General features: G+C 37.9%; 1 protein-coding gene across 4 annotated transcripts in view; it reads left to right on the top strand.

Annotated features, from left to right (window-relative positions):
• Positions 1-17,345, top strand: part of LOC123710779 (ecdysone-inducible protein E75) — a 66,798-nt gene extending 49,453 nt beyond the window's left edge. For 2 of the 4 annotated variants that reach the window (XM_045662972.1, XM_045662974.1), the window contains exons 2-5: positions 7,537-7,625; positions 11,973-12,117; positions 15,120-15,355; positions 15,463-17,345. In XM_045662972.1, coding sequence (XP_045518928.1) covers positions 7,537-7,625; positions 11,973-12,117; positions 15,120-15,355; positions 15,463-17,004 — 2,012 coding nt within the window. In that variant the 3' untranslated portion in view covers positions 17,005-17,345. Of the gene's footprint in view, positions 1-4,834; positions 5,214-7,536; positions 7,626-11,972; positions 12,118-13,727; positions 14,119-15,119; positions 15,356-15,462 lie in introns of those variants that run through there. The other 2 variants (XM_045662973.1, XM_045662975.1) reach the window with 2 other exon arrangements.
• Positions 17,346-20,996: the final 3,651 nt, after the last annotated feature.

Here is a 20,996-nt window from a genome sequence, read left to right as displayed (position 1 = left end):
GAATAAAAATTCGGCGCAGTTCCATATTCGATGAACTTGAAAGTTGTTTTGATCATTACAGGTTCAAAGAAAAAAACAATGTTAGCTGTCCCTAGCTGTCAATAAATAAAACGGTACAGAAATGTTGTTGAACAATCACTTGTTATCTATAGTAATGAGGGCGAGTAAATGTAACAGTAGGAAACGAACACACTTCCTCATTCTTGTCCCTGTTGTGTATTTGTGTGTAATGCAACGTAACGCGCACACAACTCTGGCGCATTATACAACCGAGTGCATCAACTGTGCGCTCGCTGTGCTCTGATTACTTGTAACAACACATAACATTCTCCTTAGTTGCACCAATTAATCGACGAATTACATATTTAAGAACAATAATTTCTATTACATTCCTTTTCTAAACAATACTTTACTAGAGCAAGTTTGGGTTACGTTAGGTAATAGTAGTTGATACATATAATGTCAAGTCTCAGTTTCATACTTCTTTTGGGGATATGTCGTTCTTAAACGAACAAAACTATTCGTCAGATTTCTAAGTATGTAATGAGTGGCGAGTTGTTGTTGTCCTTTGATAGGAGCAGGAAGTTTTATGTAGAGTAAAATATCAAGGTAAGTTGGCGCGTCGATAAAGAGGGAAGACTGTAGTGAAAGGAACTGCACCCCATGATCTTGAAATGTACCTGTTATTGCCATAAACAATATATACCGGTTATACTTTGGACACTTACTTACTCGTAACATTTCCTGTATGCTCATTTGTTGTTGAAAGTAACTTATAATTGGATTTTAATAGTCTTGACAGTTCTAATTTTTATTTTAAAAGAATAATAATATAATAAATAGTAATAAAATAATAATCATAATTAGAGCAAGTTTTATGTAGTTCATTAGGCATATATTTGTTATTTTCTGCGTATTAATGAAGTCTGGCATCAACTTTCCTAAAGGATTTGTATATGTGAATGATAATAATTTCCATTAAAACGGTTGCAATGGTTTTGTGACCTTTTATATTATTAAGCTAACAAAAATAGAACTTGAGTACAGTGCAATCATTATTTTCTCATATCGTTTCACCTTGGTAACTGACGTATGACATTGCGGTTAAATTAGTATTACTCCCGACATTGATATGCAATGATATTTGGACAAGGAAGTAGTATGAAAATATTTTCTTGATTGTCTACGTGTAACAATAGTAGACATTTAAATATGACGCATCATTTACATTAGAGAGTTTTAGACGCATATACATATATATGTCACAATATATAATCATTTATCATAGAAATCATAATAACATTTCATTACCAACAACAAATGCAAGATTTTTAATTGCCTTATGACGTCAATGATTGTTCATGTCCAGTAAATGGCCGAGAGGAAAATTTCGGGTTTATTTAAGTCAATTTACCGAAGAAAACTGAGAACGTTTCTATAAACGTGGTAATTTAATCTGGGGCCCCTAGCTTAGTTCGTTTGTTCTATTAAAGCACCCGACTGGCCTTGGCCTTGGCTGTTGCCGAATCATGCAGAGGTCGCAGCAAATGAGCTCTTCCGGGTCCCGCGGCTTGGATGTTGTTTTATTTTAAATGCCTATTGAGAACAAAGTAAGAATTGACATGAATCCTATCTGAGTACGCTTCGAACGAGGTGTTTTGTTTACCAAATATAGTTAACTAAGTATGTGAAGCCAGCCAACTATTTTTCTAAATTTAGTTCATTTGTTATAACGACGCCATAGTATGGAATTACCTAATTTTGATTTTTTTTACCGTATTATTTGTGATTTAGTTACGTAATACATATTGCGTAACAACGCAATTTATTTAAACCATTTTATTATAATATTGTACAAATACTAATTGTAGTTAAGCAGAATAGATACCAAAATAGTAAATTACTACTAAAGACCCAAAAAAGCCTAACTAGAAAACATATATTAACATAATAACTACTTGATAAGATATGCGATTCGATTGTTGCGGGCTCATCGTCAACGACGTAGCTGTAGGGGTAATTGACTTGCTCTGACCTCGCCGTGCTTCGGAAAAACTCGCACAAGCTCGGCACTCGTTGCCTCCACAACTATACGCAACCCATTTTAACTGACTGCAAAAACGGGGTTTAATATTTCTCTTTAATTACGTTCATCGAAGACACACGTGGCTATGATGATCAAGTTAGGCTTTGAAACATGAAAAACACATTTTCATCGACAACGATATCTAGAAACACAACTCGAACGGCCGGTAGATTTCCATAGTTACATTATATTGAATCTGTTATTGTTTTTAAGAAATTATAAATGATCACTATTTAACATCAGCTAAAAATGACACCTAATAACGTAAACAATATCGTATTTGTATATAGTTTCTTAGTACTTGAGGCTTGTTGGGGATTCAGGTTTCGAGCGCGCAAACACCGGTCTCAGAGACCTTGACCCAAGCTTACATCGCAAATGTTTGGCTTTAAACAAAATGCCGACAGAGCTCATGGTGTCTTCTTAGAAGTCGATACAATTTATATTCTGTCAAAACAACTGATACGTAATAAGATCGAATATATGTGTGGTACAAATCCGTTAACTACCTAACACATATTAATTAAGGCATATTAATAATTACTTGCTGGTCTGGTTCCTGGAGATTACCTTCGTTGATCTTACGCTGCTTGAGGTTCAGCTCGCCAATAGGTCTGAAACATGCAAGAAAATTTGATTTGCACAGTATATTACTAGTTTTAAAAACCTATCAATCTTCATAACTTATACCTTATTTAAATATGAAAAAAACTCAACACTTTACCTTACTTTCCAACCACACTTAATTATTCTTTAATTCTCAGTTTCATTCAGTTACCTATATTTATTGGCCGTCTAATGGATGTGCAATAAATTATGCACTAAGACCCGTTTCGCCAGTGGGCTCGGCACGCTTGGCCCATTGTCCCAGTGTCCTTGGTTTATGTCCGCGAGAAGGCCGTCTGCCCCACAATTATTACATTTGACTTTTCAAAGGGCGACTGTTAAAGACCGTTCATTTAAAATAATATCTAAAATTCGTGTCTAAGTCCTCTATCTAAGTCCGAATTTGGATACAGTTTACTACTAATTGGATAAAGAGCTACTAAATTGATAAAAAATATACTTTCACTTCTATAAATTTTTTGCTCCAGAAGAACATAAGAGCTGTCGCCTTGTAAGGAATGAGGTAGTCGATAATTTTTTATCATTTAGTCTGTCTAATCCCCAATATCAAAAATAGTCACAACTGACAAAGTTAAATACACATGTGGCCAGCGAACAAACCATTTTTTATCCCAACATGGTTAAAATTCAACAAAGAATTAAAAATCGTAGTAGTTTGACTTAAAGTCGAAATTTTTTCACATGAACTACAACTTAAAAGCACCATGTTATTTGATGCGTTTGATCCAATATTATCAAAAAAGTAGGGACAACCGCGACGGAAGGAAGTAAAAAAAATAGCTTCACTTGGTTAATGCAATTTTTTTATAGAAATAAACACATGGCACATTGTAAGTTTTCATTATTAAGCGATCGCTTTTCGCTCATTGATTGTAGTAGTATAATTCATTTAGTCTTTGTTGTGATTCATACAATATCGACTCCAGACTCGAAAATAGTTGATCTAAAAATGTGATCTAGGTAGTTGGCATCGTTGTTAAAGATTTAAAATGAAACAAGCATGACAATAATATATTTCAGTGTTCAGTCACAAAGCGCCTGCGCGAATGGTGGCCTTGACCGGCCTGCGCCAAAAATTACAGGTCATTCACCTACCCGCCGCCCACCACCGCTCTTCTTTATCTCGCATAAATAACTTTCCACTTCAATGTGATTTCAACTTTATTTGTTCTTACATATGATATAAATTACAGAAGCACGTTACTCTTCAAGACGTTATATAAAATTAAATCATGTAAGCACATATCGGTGAAACTTGTTTATCAATAAGCATATTCGATGTGTTGTCTCGATTATTTTCGTTACAAACCTTATCGTAATTAAACCAATTTTCTCATTTAGGTGTTTTGGCTTTCCATTTTTTATACTGTGACTTTGGTACGATTAAATTGAGTAGATCTATAACTGATGAACTAATTGAAATTAACAGAGAGAACAACTGAAGTTATATTTTTATTCTAACCTAAATAGGATTCATTTTAAATTTTGAAATTTTACAATAATATATTATCTAAGTGTATACAAGCCAGTTCATGAATGGCAAAAAGATTTCTATCTTTAATGTGCTATTTCTGGAGGTCACAATTTTAAAAGGGACATTCAAATTGGGCATCAGGCAAGTGGGTTGAAGTTCCAACGGCAGCGGGTCAGTCCGTCACGCGGCGACCTACACAGCGTTCGCCATCCATTAGCTCGATTTCGTGTTCAAGTTCATTCGCGCCCCATCACCAAAAATATTTTAGTAGTGTGACGCAACTACGCCTGCGTCCCACTCGAACGTTCCACCCGCAGAGTGCTCAGTCCGCACCGCTCTCACGCGACCTTGGCCGCGGTGCGCCCGCAAGGTTCAGGTCTTCGAACTCGCAGCGCGGTGAGGTTCGCGGGAAGGGGACTTCTGATCCTCCAATGGTTCAGCGCGCACGTCCGCGCGAGCTCTCTATTGGTCCGTCCGCGTCGCGGCAATGACCTCGGAGACCAGAGTTTGAAGCGCGCCGAGAGACAGGCTTTACAGTACAATAAAGCCTAAATTCGCCCGGCGGCTCTCTACCCGTCGTCGAACCGATTGTATCGCACAGAGCAGCGATCATTTTGCAGACTTTCACTCTTAAGGGGAGACTCGAATGTCTACGACGAAAAGTACGTACGGCGCGGGCTCAGTTCGTCGATCGAGCTCGAGTGAAACGCACGCGGCGCGTGCAGCGGCAGTTTTCTAGGACGAGCGACCTTCATCCTTTGCGACGTGCCGGCCGCACGCTTTGCCTGTGCACTCCTGTCCTATATCCAGTTGTTCAGTGAACGGGACGTGTCTTAGAGCTGTCGAGCTCCGATGTGGCTTACGTGTTGTGCAGTGTGGAGGAGGACAATAATTATTGTTTAGTTAATTAAGGACTCTTAGTGATGTCTCCGGATAGCAGTTACGGGCGTTACGATACGCCGACGCCAGTCGACACAAATATGATGAGTCCGGTGCATAAGGAACGGGAGCCAGAGCTGCATATAGGTATCAACTTGTCTTGCTTGACCTTAACTCTTACTTCAAATAATTTTAGCAAAAATTTGAGAAGTCATAAATATAACTATAAATTTAACAAATTACAGGATAAGAAAAAATCAATAAATAACTACTACTAATTAAATAAATAAACAAAATGTAACGATAAGAAAAAAATACTTAAATTTCTACTACTATTTTCTTTTAATGCGATTTGTTTTTTGAATAAAATAAAGTCAACCGAATCGCTATATATTAAGTTCGTAAAAAACCGCCATCTGAAAATGAACGAAATAATAATAAAAAATACAACTCAGTACATTGTCAAATAAATCCTTTATTTGGTAATATTGATTAATGATTTCTTTACATTTAAATAAAGGGGGTAAAATCTATTATACCTACTGGTTACACATTCGGAACGAATAGTTGATCGATTGAATGTTGATAATATGAAAAGGGAACAGTAAAACAATTAATTTTAACACAGTGCGAAATTTTTTACAACATAATTTGAACCCCCTTCAAAATCGAAGGGGTTCAATATTGCGTCAGCGGGGATTGAACGTTAATGATCTTGCGATAAAAATCGATTTATCAATTGTAAATAGCATTTATTTTGTTACATAATTGTTGTAATAAAAAAAGCTGTGGGAATATATTTGTAGGGTTTGTTGACTTACACGCATTTATATAATCGTCTTATGACTAGGTTCAATGTTCTAATGTCAGCTTCCGCTTCGCTGTACCACTTTTACTTTCTACAAGTCTTTCACAAAACCAGTTTTTACACTTTAAGGAGATAGATATGCATTTCATTTCTTTGCTATATTACTAGAAATTATGACATTTAAACAACAAATTTACTAATATCATTCAAGTTTCATATTTGGAATAAAAGTGCTTCCGATTCCAACCGTAAAACGTAAACAGCATCTTTAACAGGCATCTGTAATTTTACTTGTCTATTTTTCGTGGCATTTCCTACTTTTGAATAACATATGATATCATAATGCCTGAGCTTTTACATAATTTATTTACTAACAAACAATACTCTGCCAAATATCTAGAGCACCATAAGCCAATCAATGTGTTTATACGCTTGAATGCATCTGTTCGTGTTACGCGGTCGCGAGACTTTCTCGTGCACTTTCCTTGCCTCTTTAATAGACGTAACGAGCGACTCTCACATGAGCCAATCAGAAAAACGTTTGAGTTGCATCACACGAGGTGAAGTTGCTGCACGCTACTTCTACAATTATTATGTCTTAGATGCAACCACTTTCGCGGGTCTTTGTAATCCCCACTCATTACTCGCAAGATGACGCCGAATGTAGATTGTAAACACAGGAGCCTGCGAACGCACCTAAAAGAAAGTAACGTCATAGAAAGCGAGCGCTAGGAGCATCGACCCGAGGTGAGTGTTGTTCAGAAATAGAAAGTTTCAAAAAGAAGCCTGCTCCCTGAACAAATAAACAAACACGGGCAAGGGAAAAGTGAGAGCGGCTGGGGGAGCCGAACAAACGAACCTGTTTCCTGATCGTAGCCCCACAGCGCGTCCTTTAAGATCCTCCAATAACATTTGACGTCACACCTGTTGTGGTCAGTTTTTTATCTATCACTGACCTACTAACTAAATAGCTTTTGTCATTAATTAATACATTAGTCTGTAGTTATTGCGTTTGTGATTATATCAGCTAGATTATTCTTATTGCATTGAACTCAACATAAATTATTTAGGGAAACGTAAATATTACACAAAGTGGACATTAAAGGGTCAACGACTTTGCTCAAATGCAGTAAAGACTGCGCTTTCTAAAATAACTATTCAGTGTCACCAACGCATGTGACGTAGTTACGTAACGGCTTACACCAGTTATGGACCATATTATAACGTATGTAACACATGTTAATAAAGAGAAATTCTTGATTAATTTAGAATGATGAACACATTGGCAGCTTTCCCTGAACAAGAGATTTGTAACTTCATATGATAGTAGTAATTATAATTAACTTCTTATTACTTATCACGCATCACGCACAATGTTACACGTAGATTATTATCGTTTCAATAAGAGCCATGTGCGAGCATGATAAACAAATATGAAGTTTAAATTAGTAATATAAAAATGACTTTAACAAAGGTGATTCTTAGTTGAACGTTCGGTCGTGCAAGGTTGTTTGAATCATATTCTTGGGCGAATGTCATGAGTTTAGTGCTTTGGTAACGAACAATATTGGCTCGTAGGATGTTTAACATACATTTACTGCTCCGTAATCAGCACAAAGTTAACATCACGATGTTTAATAAATGTGGTATGTTTTGTTTCAGAGTTCGATGGTACAACAGTGCTGTGCCGCGTATGCGGTGATAAGGCCAGTGGTTTCCATTACGGCGTGCATTCCTGTGAAGGTTGTAAGGTAATTATCGTCATAGTTTTTGAATTCTCATATTTTCTAATCACATTTTTTGAATATTCGTCACATGCTCACTTCCACCGTTAACAAGTCGTTCACACGCCACCACTTACTTTTGTTAATATGATAGAACAGAATGTATGGAAATTACGTATCCACCTTTCAAAAACGACGTCAATGTATGAAAGGACATATTTTTTTTATTTACGAAAGGACGGTCTCGATGTTCTAGAATGAAAACAAGGCCAAACACGCGGAAGACAATCACCGTAGTTACTCAACAAAGCCTGGCCATGGTATTTTTGATGTAAATCTTATTTAAATTCCGTAAATCAACGTAATGATGTCACATTTGACCTTCGTAAAATACTAGAGTTTAAATTTATTTAAAAGCTGCAATAACCGTATGGAATATGGGTTGGTTTTTTTGAGTCGTTGATACCTGCCGGCCTCGACTAGCCGGTTCCTCGTATGCGCCCCAATTTATAATTATTTTGTCTCGAACACTGAAACAATCACGTGGGAACAAAAAATGTGACACACATTTTACCGTCGACCAAATGGGTATGTGTAAAGTCTGTGTCAAAATCTGTAATTTATGTAGCTTGGGTAATTCATATTACAGTCAATGGTAGGTCTAATCATTTTTCTTAGATTGGTATTTGTATGTATATCTGCTACTTTATTTTTCTGATCATTTTAAGGAAAAAATTCCATTTGCTAGATTTTGGTCAAGTTAATATAAGAAATCTATGATACTTTTGTCACTTGTACATTATTAACCACACCGCCAGGATAGTACACGGGCAGACAAATGTTTCGGTTTAAAATTTATATACGCACTACAAGCGCCACCCGGTATTTAGTATGCGGTTGTTAAAGATTGTTAAACTAATACATGTATTAGTAATGGATTTACTTTTTGAATGAAGTGATTTTCAAATGTGAATTCATTTATACAATATTTATAAGCTTTAGGTACGATCATTTTTTTTTAGTCTTATTATTATGAATAATAATATATCTCGCGAAAGGAACTAAACGTCAGTGACACTAGCGCCAGCTATACGCATTTTATAGAAACAAAATGTCACTACTCGATAATAGAGGGCGCTGAAAAGCAACAGTAAGAGTTGAGTTTTGAATGGACGGTTACTGCCACACGTGGGGCTTGTGTTCAATCGTACTACTCGTATGTCAACGAACTCGAGTTTATTGACCATCATTCAATTACTATATTTTTTTTATATACATTTTCCGTTTATACGTTAATTACTATATACTTAATTTAACATAATGATTTAGGTTAATTTACAGCTGTCATAAGCAAATATAGAGAAAAAAATTGTATTTAAATTGAAATAAAATATTAATAGATTAAATATATCTACTTTTCGAAATATTCTATTAAAATATAATTTGATTATATGTTTAATAATAAAACTCAAACATGCACTTTTCCTAAAAAAAAAAACATTTTGTAGGGCAACTTATTTAATCGCATAAAATATAACGATAAAAGTAGGAAATTATTTGGTGACAAAATATTATATTCTTTTTTATTTATTTTCTTATTAGTTACTTAATAAGGTAAGGTAAACGACTATCAATGGCTTTGGTAGGTAATCTGGCTGATTCTTTGTTCACATACTGGCCGACATATTTCAGGCCGCATTGTGGGTCGCTCATTTTTTCGGCACCAATTTGTGGCGCGGTTCGTCGACCTTCTCGCTAGCATGGCTCCAGCTACAGCCTCCTTGTAATAACTTTTACGGTCAACGAATGTATGTACGCAACACGATCGTAACCTACATTATTTTTGAACTGTGAGATTTAAAGTTCGTTGATCCCGTGTTTATTTATCGAGAGCAGCTGAAAAGCGTTTTATGATTTCCAAAATTAAGCTGTTAATTTTTTATTACCCAGCATTTTCTGAATCATACAGCTTAAATTTATAGTACAGTTACATAAAAACGTAACAGATTTTACTTCTTAGTAAAATTTTAAATACATATCTGAAAACCTACATATATTGATATTTTGTGATATGTGAACAGGAAGTGAATCACGATATAGGCGTGAGTCATTCGTCCAAGTAAATGTTATCAAGCAAATATCTGTGCAGCACGTAGTGGACTGTTAGTTGTGAGGTCGGTCGTTGGACGCTTCCACGGAAACTCAGATGCGTCAGCATGTTTTTCACTTAGCCGGTGTTAAGTCATTGTCCCCCTGGACCGTTACTCGACGCATAAGTGTTGCGACTTTGTCACATAGCTAATATCTAGACCGGTTAGAGTATATTTTATTGAGTATTCATAAATTTCATGTTTCGAGTATTAAAATATCTATTTTATCTAAATGTTATAATTAATTGAATTTTAATACCTATTGTGTTTTAAAAATTGTTTTAGGTAAATGGAATTTTCAGCTACATATATAAAAATATTTAAGTAACCATAATTCAAAATATCAGCAAAGAAAACGGAAAAATTATACCCAACAATAACATATCATTGTATCAAGTTACATTTTGCCATCAAGCATGAATTTTAGTAATAAAAAATTACAAACACAGCGCAGTTAATAACAATAAGTGTGTCAATGTAACGTTAATGACAAAAAATTGTTGGTCCGCTTAACGCTTACGGCTAAGCAACGGGGTTATGTCGAAAACTCTAGAAGGTGAATTGGTAACCTACTTCGCACTGTCGAAACCCTCAGCAGTGGCTTTATTTGCCTTTCTCGTAAGTTTAATGAATCACTAATCAACTTCGTATTTTTATGTCGTTTTAAAATACTTAGTTAGGTATTGTTGATATTTTGACACACATTCCATAATAAACAAAAACAATATCACATACATAAACATTGTTTTATAACACTAAACGTATAACTAATTCATTATAGCTTTAAAACAAGATAGTTGTAATTGATTGTTTTAAAATAAGCGCTTTTCATTATTTAATCGTGTAATCATTAGAAGAGAAGATTAAAATAATGTCAAAGATTATCTCATATAATGCGATGGGATAATTTGTTTCCTAATGAATTGCTTAAACTCGTTATAAGCTGTGTTTGAAACATAAAACAGTTTTTTTTATAGAAAATAAGTAAGTTTACACCTACTAAACACTACCTTCATGTGGGACAAGAGGGAATGGTTTTGTTTTCGCAGTAGAGGTTCGTCGACCTCGCTGGGTCGGTCAGTGCCCGCTGCGACCAATTATGGGCCACTCGCACAGCGCACAATGGATCGATGGCTATACGAATTTGGGCCAGACTTTGTCTCCCCGCGACCCCGCATTCTCTTAATGGCTTCATTCGCGGATATTATTTTTGATTATTTTTCTAATACAAATATATTTTGTCAACGTGATAAATAATAAATCATACATTAAAGTATTAAATAATAAGTAAATATTATTTTTACGTACAGATAATTTTCATAGGAGTTAGGATCTTAGTTCATTTATATACAGCATTTAAATTAATATGCAAAAACACTTAATACACACAGATTATATTCTGTTATGAAATATTTCCATTTAATATAGTTAACACAACGGTTGTCTAAACGAAGTAATAAAATATTATATTATGTATATTCATTGTGCATCATGAAATAAACAATAGTTTACGGCTCTCGGCTTACTGCACTCTTCGGTCTTCAATGAAGATTTAAAATTCAATTAATGCACCCCTAAAGTAGTAGCGCCCGCGCATTGAGGTAGGCCGTGACGCAAAGTTGACGTCACTGGGTTTGAGTCGGTCGTCGCCCTATGCCGTCGTCCGCGCCCTAGCTCCCGGGGCAGGCAGCTCGATAGGCGCGAGGGACGCGGGGAAGGGCCGTTGTGCAATCGCGCGGTCGTCGACCCGGGGTGAATGGCCGTATGCCTCGACGCCCGCCGGGATGCGCCCGTCCTATATCCGGCACACCGGTGCAGCGGCAGCAGCGCATTCTAGAGCGACGAGGACCGTTAGGAGTGCGGGAGCGGTGAAGTGCGCAGGGGAGAACACTCTCACTTTCTCGGTTGGGTCGGCGGCCGGCAAGTAGGTCGCGGGTAACTGCGCCGCCCGCCGCAGCTCCCGCACAGTTCGTCGTCGGCCACCATCCGTGTCGGTGCACTATAGTGAGCGCGGATAGAAGTCAGACCGTGGTGGTAGTGGCGAGTGAGTGGTAATTACGAGTTGTGAATGGTGTCTGGGATGGCGTGTGGCACTGAGTTGCGTGAGCGATACTCGGTGTTAGTGAGCATGTTGGAAGCGCGCCGCGAGTCCACGGACTCCGGTTGCTCCAGTGATGAAAGTTCCGATCCCGAACGTGACTCTAATTGCCGCTGTGATCCACAGGGGTTTTTCCGACGGTCCATACAACAGAAGATCCAGTACAGACCGTGCACCAAAAACCAACAGTGTTCTATCTTAAGGATAAATAGAAATCGGTGTCAATATTGCCGACTGAAAAAATGCATTGCCGTTGGAATGAGCAGAGATGGTAAGTGCAATTTTTTTTTAAATCAAACAAAATGAAAAATTACGTTTTTAAGAAACTTTTTCACTAAATATCAAAATTCACCAAAAAACATACATTCTTCATTTTGTTTTAATATACATATAGAATACATGCTGTTATATAAAGCTCAGTATAGAAGAATTTAGAAGGAATAAGATGAACTCTAATAATATATTTTATTTTAATTAGACGACTAGAATATTTTACAAACGTAACATCTAATCGAATTCAGTACGCAACCAGTATTAGAAGGTCGTCGTGCAATCTCGTGCAATAGATATTCTGTCATTCGCGCGCGCCAAGTAGGACACGCAATTTTGCTAGCGCCTAGAAGCGATGTTCGCGCGTTGCTTCACGATCAGATCCTATTTTAAAGTGCGGTCCGGTGCGAGGGGCGGAGGGGACAGGAGGGCCCAGAGGACGCATGCAGTGTGGGTCGGTTATGCAAGCGCGGGTGAGCGCACGCTAAGCAGGTCGACGGCCGTAGTTGCTCAGCACTTTGCTCCGCTCAGAGTGTTGCGACATTCCCTCTACTTGTACGTCGTCTCCCCTCTATTACTTACGCGGAGTGAAAGTAGAGAAAGGTGTTTCGTAAGCGCGAGAGTGAAATTTCCGTTTTCACTTTCGCATCGGAGTTCATCACCATGCTATGTAGATTTTTTAAGCTCACGGGCATGGGCATTAGATGCTTGCTACCTTTTATTGATTAAAATATTCATGAATAAATTAATGTTATTCATAAATAGTTTATGTTCTATTAAATCATTTTTATAATTGTCAAAACATTATATCCAGTATAAAACTTCACTACACACAATATTTTTGCTTTTAATTTAACAAATTCACATTCGATGCACATAAAAAAATTATGATATATAGTTTAAAATTCCGCGTTACTTTTCACACAACCAAGTTAACTTGATATGTAATCCGGCTACTCGGCCATAGATGGCGCTGTTTACTAAAATCAGCTACACATTTGTCGTAGCCCGAGTTGTTCGGTCAGCCTCAGTAGCTACAACCTGCGTAGACTCTACGAACATTAAAGAAAGATAATGCTTACAAATGCTAATAATATACCCTTATTATGTCGTAGGCTATGGGTAGGTATTTATTAAATGTATGGATAACGATCGTTATATTTATAACTCTATTTTATAAAAAGGCCAAAGTTTAGCAAACCAAATCATGCCAGATTAGGTATATTAAAAACAAAGAACTAAATGTTCAAAGCATAATCGAAATTAATAATGTATCGTTAATAATAATTGAGACCTTAAGCTAATTCCGTATTCTTAAAATCAATATGTTATTTTTTTCGCTATTAAATAAAAATTGACCAATATTAGGCAATGAAAATGAAATGCAAATATTTGTAACGTTTATGGCTTATTAAAAATCTATTGTTAATTTGTAACAATTTGAAGGCCATAAAATTAAAGAAACAATAATTCGGTTGGTAAATCGCAAGAACTAGATTGGTTCGGGGGGAGAGATGGGAGCAGGGGCCTGCGCGGAGTTTATTGACGGCGCCCCTCCGCCGCTCACACCGTTCGCCCTCCCTCCTCAAGTTCAAGGTTGGCACGGCGCGCGCCGCCGCGCAGTGCGAGGGAGTCCGGCCCGCGCATCGGTCGTCAGCCCTCTTTACTATAGCTATGTTAGTACGCCGCTTCGCAGTTGGCCACGAGAGCTCGATGTTCACTCACAGTGCTCGTTCGAACGTCGCAGCTCGCTAACTCTACCGCGTTGTGCGAACATAATACAAACATTGGATTACATTATAGTGAATAACAACTATTGATGTGTGATATGTGACACTTATTAATTCGTTTATATTTTAACGTAGTTACCAGTTTTAGTTATCAACGCCATTTGGCTGTGATTAATTAGTGTAGTGAAAATTAGTAATGGTTTCGGAGATGGGTGAAGATTTACCAATTCTCAAAGGCATCCTGAATGGAGTCGTCAAATATCACAATGCTCGTATGTATTCATTTATGAAACAACTGAATTAGAACTTATTAGAGAATTAGACTTTAGTTATTTATAGAAAAATTCGATTAGAGACAATCATTATTAATATTTTACTTTGGAAATTTATTTGATTTTCATTGAACTGATAATAAATAATGAAGTTATTTAACTACTTTACACTTTACTAGCTCTCATTATCATGAAAAGTGAACTGAAAGTAAATAACTAATAAGTTGTAAACAATATATGAAACGATTTGCGATTTTAGATTTAATTTGAAATCATAAACGTTACCAAAAAAAAATTTGGTAATGTAATTTTATAGAAAGTCTGAAATATAATTATTATTTACAAATAATAATAAAATCTTTAAAAAAATGTATTATGATGTTTTCGTACTAGTTCATAATTCGCAATAAAAAATGCAACTGACACTATTTTTAAATATCTCCTAGTTGTTATTGGAACAACAGTTAGTGGATCTGTCGTGGTAGCGGCCTACTTTATGCAGGGAAAGTCGGGAGAAATGGCGAGAGGGCGCACTCCGCTTTCGTTTTCAATCGCGCAAACACTTTCACCGACGGCAGCGCATGAATGCCATAAGCGGCACGCTCGTCTCCGACGCATACTACCTTTCAATACGCGACAAGCCCGCGTCGAGAAAGTTGTAACACTTTTTAACGTGACCTCATGGATCGCGCTTTGTCGCTCGCTTTTTGAACTAAATCGTTAAACTATTATAATCGGGCAGTTTTGCATTTTTCAAAGCGCTAGACATAAGGGTCGGTAGACCTTTGCGACGGGCGATGAACTCTACCCTCTCGTCAGCTGCGCATACACATGGCTCTCTTTATAGGTACTTGCACCCATTTAGCGACAGCTGCCCGACGTTCTATGTAAACCGCGACCTTGCACAACATTTATGTTCATTATGTTCTTTTAATGTAATCGATTTATGATACACTGGTTTAAAGGGTTTGGATATTAAAAGCGGTTTTCTTTTGTTACAGCTGTTCGATTTGGACGTGTTCCGAAACGGGAGAAAGCACGTATATTAGCTGCAATGCAGCAATCATCATCATCGCGAGCTCAAGAGCAAGCGGCCGCAGCGGAGTTAGATGATGCGCCACGGTTACTAGCTCGAGTGGTGCGCGCTCATCTCGATACCTGCGAGTTTACGCGTGACCGCGTGGCCGCCATGCGTGCCCGTGCTCGCGACTGTCCCACCTACTCGCAACCCACTTTGGTAAGCATTGTTTTTAATATCCCTTCCTAATGAAAGTTCGTTCTTCATTGCATAGCTAATATTTAATATTGTTTAGCATTATTAATCTATTGTTTCTTTTGTTACAGGCTTGCCCCCTCAACCCTGCTCCTGAATTGCAATCCGAGAAGGAATTCTCCCAGAGATTCGCGCACGTCATTCGTGGCGTGATTGACTTTGCCGGCCTAATTCCCGGTTTCCAGTTACTCACTCAAGATGACAAGTTTACATTGTTAAAAAGTGGTCTATTTGACGCTCTATTTGTGCGGCTAATTTGTATGTTTGATGCTCCGCTAAATAGCATAATCTGCCTCAATGGACAATTAATGAAAAGAGATTCTATTCAGAGCGGTGCTAATGCGCGTTTTCTTGTGGACTCTACATTTAAATTCGCGGAACGTATGAACTCTATGAACTTGACCGATGCTGAAATCGGTTTATTCTGCGCTATAGTTTTAATCACTCCTGATAGGCCGGGACTCCGCAATATTGAATTGGTTGAGCGAATGCACGCGAGACTCAAGGCGTGCCTGCAGACCGTCGTTACTCAAAACAGACCTGACAGACCTGGCTTCTTAAGAGAACTTATGGATACACTTCCAGATCTTCGCACACTGAGCACCCTTCACACTGAGAAGCTTGTCGTGTTTAGAACAGAACACAAGGAATTATTAAGACAACAAATGTGGGGTGAAGAGGAAGGTTGCTCTTGGGCTGATTCCGTTGCTGATGAATCTGCAAGAAGCCCGATCGGTTCCGTGTCGAGCAGTGAATCTGGTGAAGTTGTAAATGACTGTGGCACGCCATTGCTAGCCGCGACTTTAGCGGGACGGAGACGTCTTGACTCCCGCGGCTCAGTTGATGAAGAAGCACTTGGCGTAGCTCATCTGGCACACAACGGCCTCACCGTCACACCCGTGCGGCCGCAGCCTCGCTACAGAAAGCTAGACTCACCCACTGATTCCGGTATTGAGTCTGGAAATGAGAAACATGAAAGAATTATTGGACCCGGTTCTGGGTGCTCCAGCCCACGATCTTCTCTAGAGGAGCATCTTGAAGACAGGAGACCTCCTATGCCAAATGACACACGTCTTGATGATATGCCAGTACTCAAGCGTGTCTTGGAGGCTCCTCCACTCTATGATACACCCTCTTTGATGAACGAGGCTTACAAGCCACACAAGAAATTTAGAGCCATGCGTCGCGATACAGGCGAAGCTGAAGCCAGAGCGGTGCCATTAACTCCATCACCCCAACCACCGCACCATCCACACCCGGCGAGCCCGGCACATCCGGCACACTCTCCCAGGCCGGTGCGAGTCTCTCTGTCTTCGACCCACTCCGTGCTAGCGAAGAGCCTCATGGAAGGGCCTCGCATGACACCTGAGCAGCTAAAACGCACCGACATTATCCAGCAGTACATGCGGCGCGGCGAGGTGGCGAGCGGCAGCACGTCTTCTGCCGATGGTTGCCCTCTGCGTTCAGGGTTGCTCTCGTGCTACCGTGGCGCATCCCCCGCGCCCGAACCCGTCTTGGAGCTGCAGGTGGACGTAGCTGATGCGCCGCTCAATCTGTCAAAGAAGTCGCCGTCGCCACCGCGCCCGTACATGCCGCGCATGTTGGAGGCGTGAGGGCGGCCCGCGGAGCCCCAGGTCTCCGCTATCCCACCCCGACCTACTTTGAATTAAACAAACTTTGTAGTTAATGATCGTTCGCAAATCGGTTAATATATTATATGTGATAATTCGTTTAAGGCGCGTGGTTGCGTGGCCGGTGCGGGACGAGGAGAGCGCAATAGACTGAATAATAATTTAAGACTTTATAAGTTAATTTATAATGCATTGCAGCGCCGGTCGCAGTGTGTTTGTGAAATGTGTGTAACGAATGTGCGTATGTGAGCGTGCTCAGTCATTTGTTTGTTAATTATAATGACAGGTTGTCGAATTAAAATAAAACAAACTTGTAAAATTTATTTTCTCTTTTATTTCCTCCTCAAAATTCATAGCAAATGGGCTTTAATCTGAAGAAAGTAGACAATTACAGATTTAAAATAAAAAGGTAAATAATAAAAATGTGCTTAAGTAATTAATGGCAAAGCTTGTCTTAAAGTTGCAAACAGATATTTAATTGTCCAAAAAATAATATTAAAATATCAAGCACATGTAACCTGACCGTTCGGACTGACTTCTGAATTTTATAAAAAAAAATTAATAGCATCACAAATTAAATAACCACAATATAAACATTCAAATTTAAAAAAAAGGATGTGTATCGTATTTTGATCATATTTAATTCTTAGGTAGGTAAGTAAATCTACATTTCTAATTAAAATCAGTACTCTAATGAAAGAATTAAAAATCTTATCTAAATTATCCCATCCAAATATAGTCCAAAAATTGAAGAAGTACCTATTGAAAACACATAAGTTTTTTTGTTAAATATTGCGTTAATACATGAACGTTTATAACATATAGCAAAGCATCTAATAAATTAAGGAAAACGATGATAATTTTTAATGTACACAATACCGCGGTCGATGGCCGACCTAGCTGAGTAGCACTTCCGTCTGTTACAAGTTTGACCTACGGTACCTCCATCCGTCTTCCGCAGAACTCAGGGCTGCAGTGCTTCCTTGCCACTCGAGAGTGTAATAAATACCCTTGGAAAAAAATCAGGTATATTCGCACTGAAAGATCTGATCCCGGTATAATTCAAAATATGGTAAAAAAACACGTTTTTAAACCATATACTATTTTTATTTTATCTAACAATTATTTATTCGGTAAATGAAAACTCATAACTTGTTAAAGAATTTGTTAGGAAATGCAAGGCAATAATAATCTCTAATAAGCTTTGTTAAGAAAAGTTACGAAAGCAAGTAGTAAAAGCCATGTCTTAGATATGTACCGGTCCTTATAATATTCTATTTAATAATACATACTTTTATTTACTCTTATAGCCTAAAATTCGCGTTAAAAAGTCTAAGAATAATTTAAAATTTGAAAACGATGATTACATGTAAATAAATAAATAAATGGCGCTACAACCTTTTGAGGTCTGGGCCCCAGATTTCTGTATCTGTTTTATAAGCAATTGTTAGCATGAGCAATAGGCAAATAGGTGATTAGCCTTCTGTGCCTGACGCATGCCGTCGACTTTTTGCCGTTTCCTCACGATGTTTTCCTTCACCGTTCGAGCGAATGTTAAATACACATAGAAAGTCCATTGGTGCACAGCCGAGGCTCGAACCTAGAGTCTACACCCAGACACATAAAAGGCGCTAACTCTTGCATTGAAATTTTTAATTGATATATTATTTATTATCTATAAATTCTTTGTAGGTACTATTCGTAGATTTTTATTCTTCCGAAACGTCTGATAAGAAATGAGTTATTAGTTTTGCCGTTTATAACCTCTACTTACAAAAGAATTATATTATTATTTTTTAATCTTTTATTTTTATCTACCTTCTTATTGTATGATTATCCCGTGTTTGACTGTTGACCAGTTATTACTGTATAATAATTTCCGAGTATATTATGGCACGTACTACTCTTTAGGTCATTACTACTCTTACTAATTCAAGTGTATCAGAAAAATTGCCAAAACCAAATCATTAAAATGCGAAGATATCATATTACGTCTGAGAAAGAGATCGATCGTCAACTTGGGATTGACCTCATCCCAAGGCCTTCACAGCCATTGTTCTGCTTAACATCTGCCAGTATGTCTGACCTTCAACTGTTTTAAGGAATAATAATGTATGGGTATGGATGCAACAAGAATTTGCATTAAATTTTTGCTAACCAAAGAATTTGGTTATTTCTTGGGTGACGACGACAGTCTATGTATCTATTCATTGCGATGAGACTGTTTTGTTATTCTTTATTAATAATTCAGTAAAGGTTTAAATTCTTTAATTTCTTATTTCATATTGCAAGTTAGTCATCAGGTATTATTTATCTTTTGAAATATTTGATTGCATTTAAAATGTAAGGTTTAGGTAGATATGTTGATTCATTAGGGAATCCATTTATATGACTCACAAATAATTACCTAGAACTAGATTCGTGATATTCCAGTTTTAAAAACAATACGTAACAGAGAATCTTTTAATTTTCATATAAAATAATACATATATAAACAGGAACATTTAATTGTTACTACGTATTTCGTATCTTAACTATTATGTACTGTAGATATGTATATCAATTCGCAAGGATTGCAATCGGGTATTGACCGGGAGTTGAGCGCATGTCGGCAGGACTGGCGCAGCGGCCATGCACTTGACTCGGCGTAGGTGCATCGCCCGCCCGCAACCCGAGCCTGGCTCTCCCTGCCCACCTCTGTCCACCCCTGCCCATCCCCAGATCTGTACCCTCGCCCACGCAGAGAGCAAAGGTCATCCTTTTAAACTGATATTATATAAGATGCCTGAAATTATATTAAAACTATATTAATAGAGAAAACAAATCCCAGACTTGATTTTCGTAACTTTTTTAGAATTAATTCGTTTGGATTCGAATTTCAGATTTACCTGACAAATTGCTTAATGTTTATGGTATATATTAAATATGGGGCTATCTGTCTATTAGTATAATACTTAATAATTTTATGTATGAGATATCCTGTTTCGGTAGGAACTATCGACGGGTTCGACCTCGAGGCACAAGGTCGCGACGTAGGCATTTTGAGTGTTCCGTATGTCGCCTGAAGGTCAAACTATTTACAGACTGCGTTTATTTACTAAGTACTATTTTTCTTTTGATAAATCTACACTTTTTGCTTTCCTTGTAATTCATTAAGTAATTGTAGGAGGTTAAAAGAAATAGAACATAATATCAAATAGGAAATACATAAAACATTAGTTTTAGGATTTCTTCTTTTCATGAACAGCCCCTTGTTCAAGTATTACGTAAGCAGATTTACTGCAATGTATAAACTCCCCCCCCCCCCCCTCTTATCAGCAAAAGCAAACAAAGCTTTTTTAGTCAAATGTATTTCGTTTTCAAGCATAGAAAATGTGTAAAGAAATAAATAATAATTACTGTTCACATAATCACCAAATAAACATCGAAAACCTCCCTCCTCCCAATGTTTACGTACGTAATATTTTTTTTTTAATTTTATGGCGTGGTAACGAGACCTTTTAGCCAAAACGTTTTACGTAATACTTGAACGGCCCCAAAGATTCAAAGAATAAAATTAAAAAAAAGCCAAAAATTACATAAGCACATAAATGTAATGTAGTAGCAGTGTTGCAATGTCAAAGATTAATTACTTTTAGTAACCACGGCCGATATCAATAATCAACCTTTCGATCTTTTTCTAAGCCAGGATAATATTAAATTTTGCATAAAGAGGTAGGCGGAAAATGAGGCTGAGGGGTTGAACGTGGGCGATCGGGTGAGGGTGGTAGGAGGTGTTTAGGAGTGCGGGGAGTGGGGAGCGCGGTCCGCCTCAAGGTCGCAGAGTCACAGCCGGGCAAGGTCGCTGTGCCCGCGCGTGCCCGCTACCGCCCGCCCGCTCCCCGGACCCCTATCACACCCTAGATTTGCGTGGGACGCGACCTTTATCCACGCTCCAGAGAAGTAATTGTATACAGGCACAAATGTATTACGCA

Source organism: Pieris brassicae, chromosome 6, assembly GCF_905147105.1.
Source record: "Pieris brassicae chromosome 6, ilPieBrab1.1, whole genome shotgun sequence".
In the NCBI taxonomy this organism is placed as follows: Eukaryota; Metazoa; Arthropoda; class Insecta; order Lepidoptera; family Pieridae; genus Pieris; species Pieris brassicae.
The sequence above is the reverse complement of the archived record's forward strand: the minus strand, read 5'-3'. Positions and strand labels throughout refer to the sequence as shown.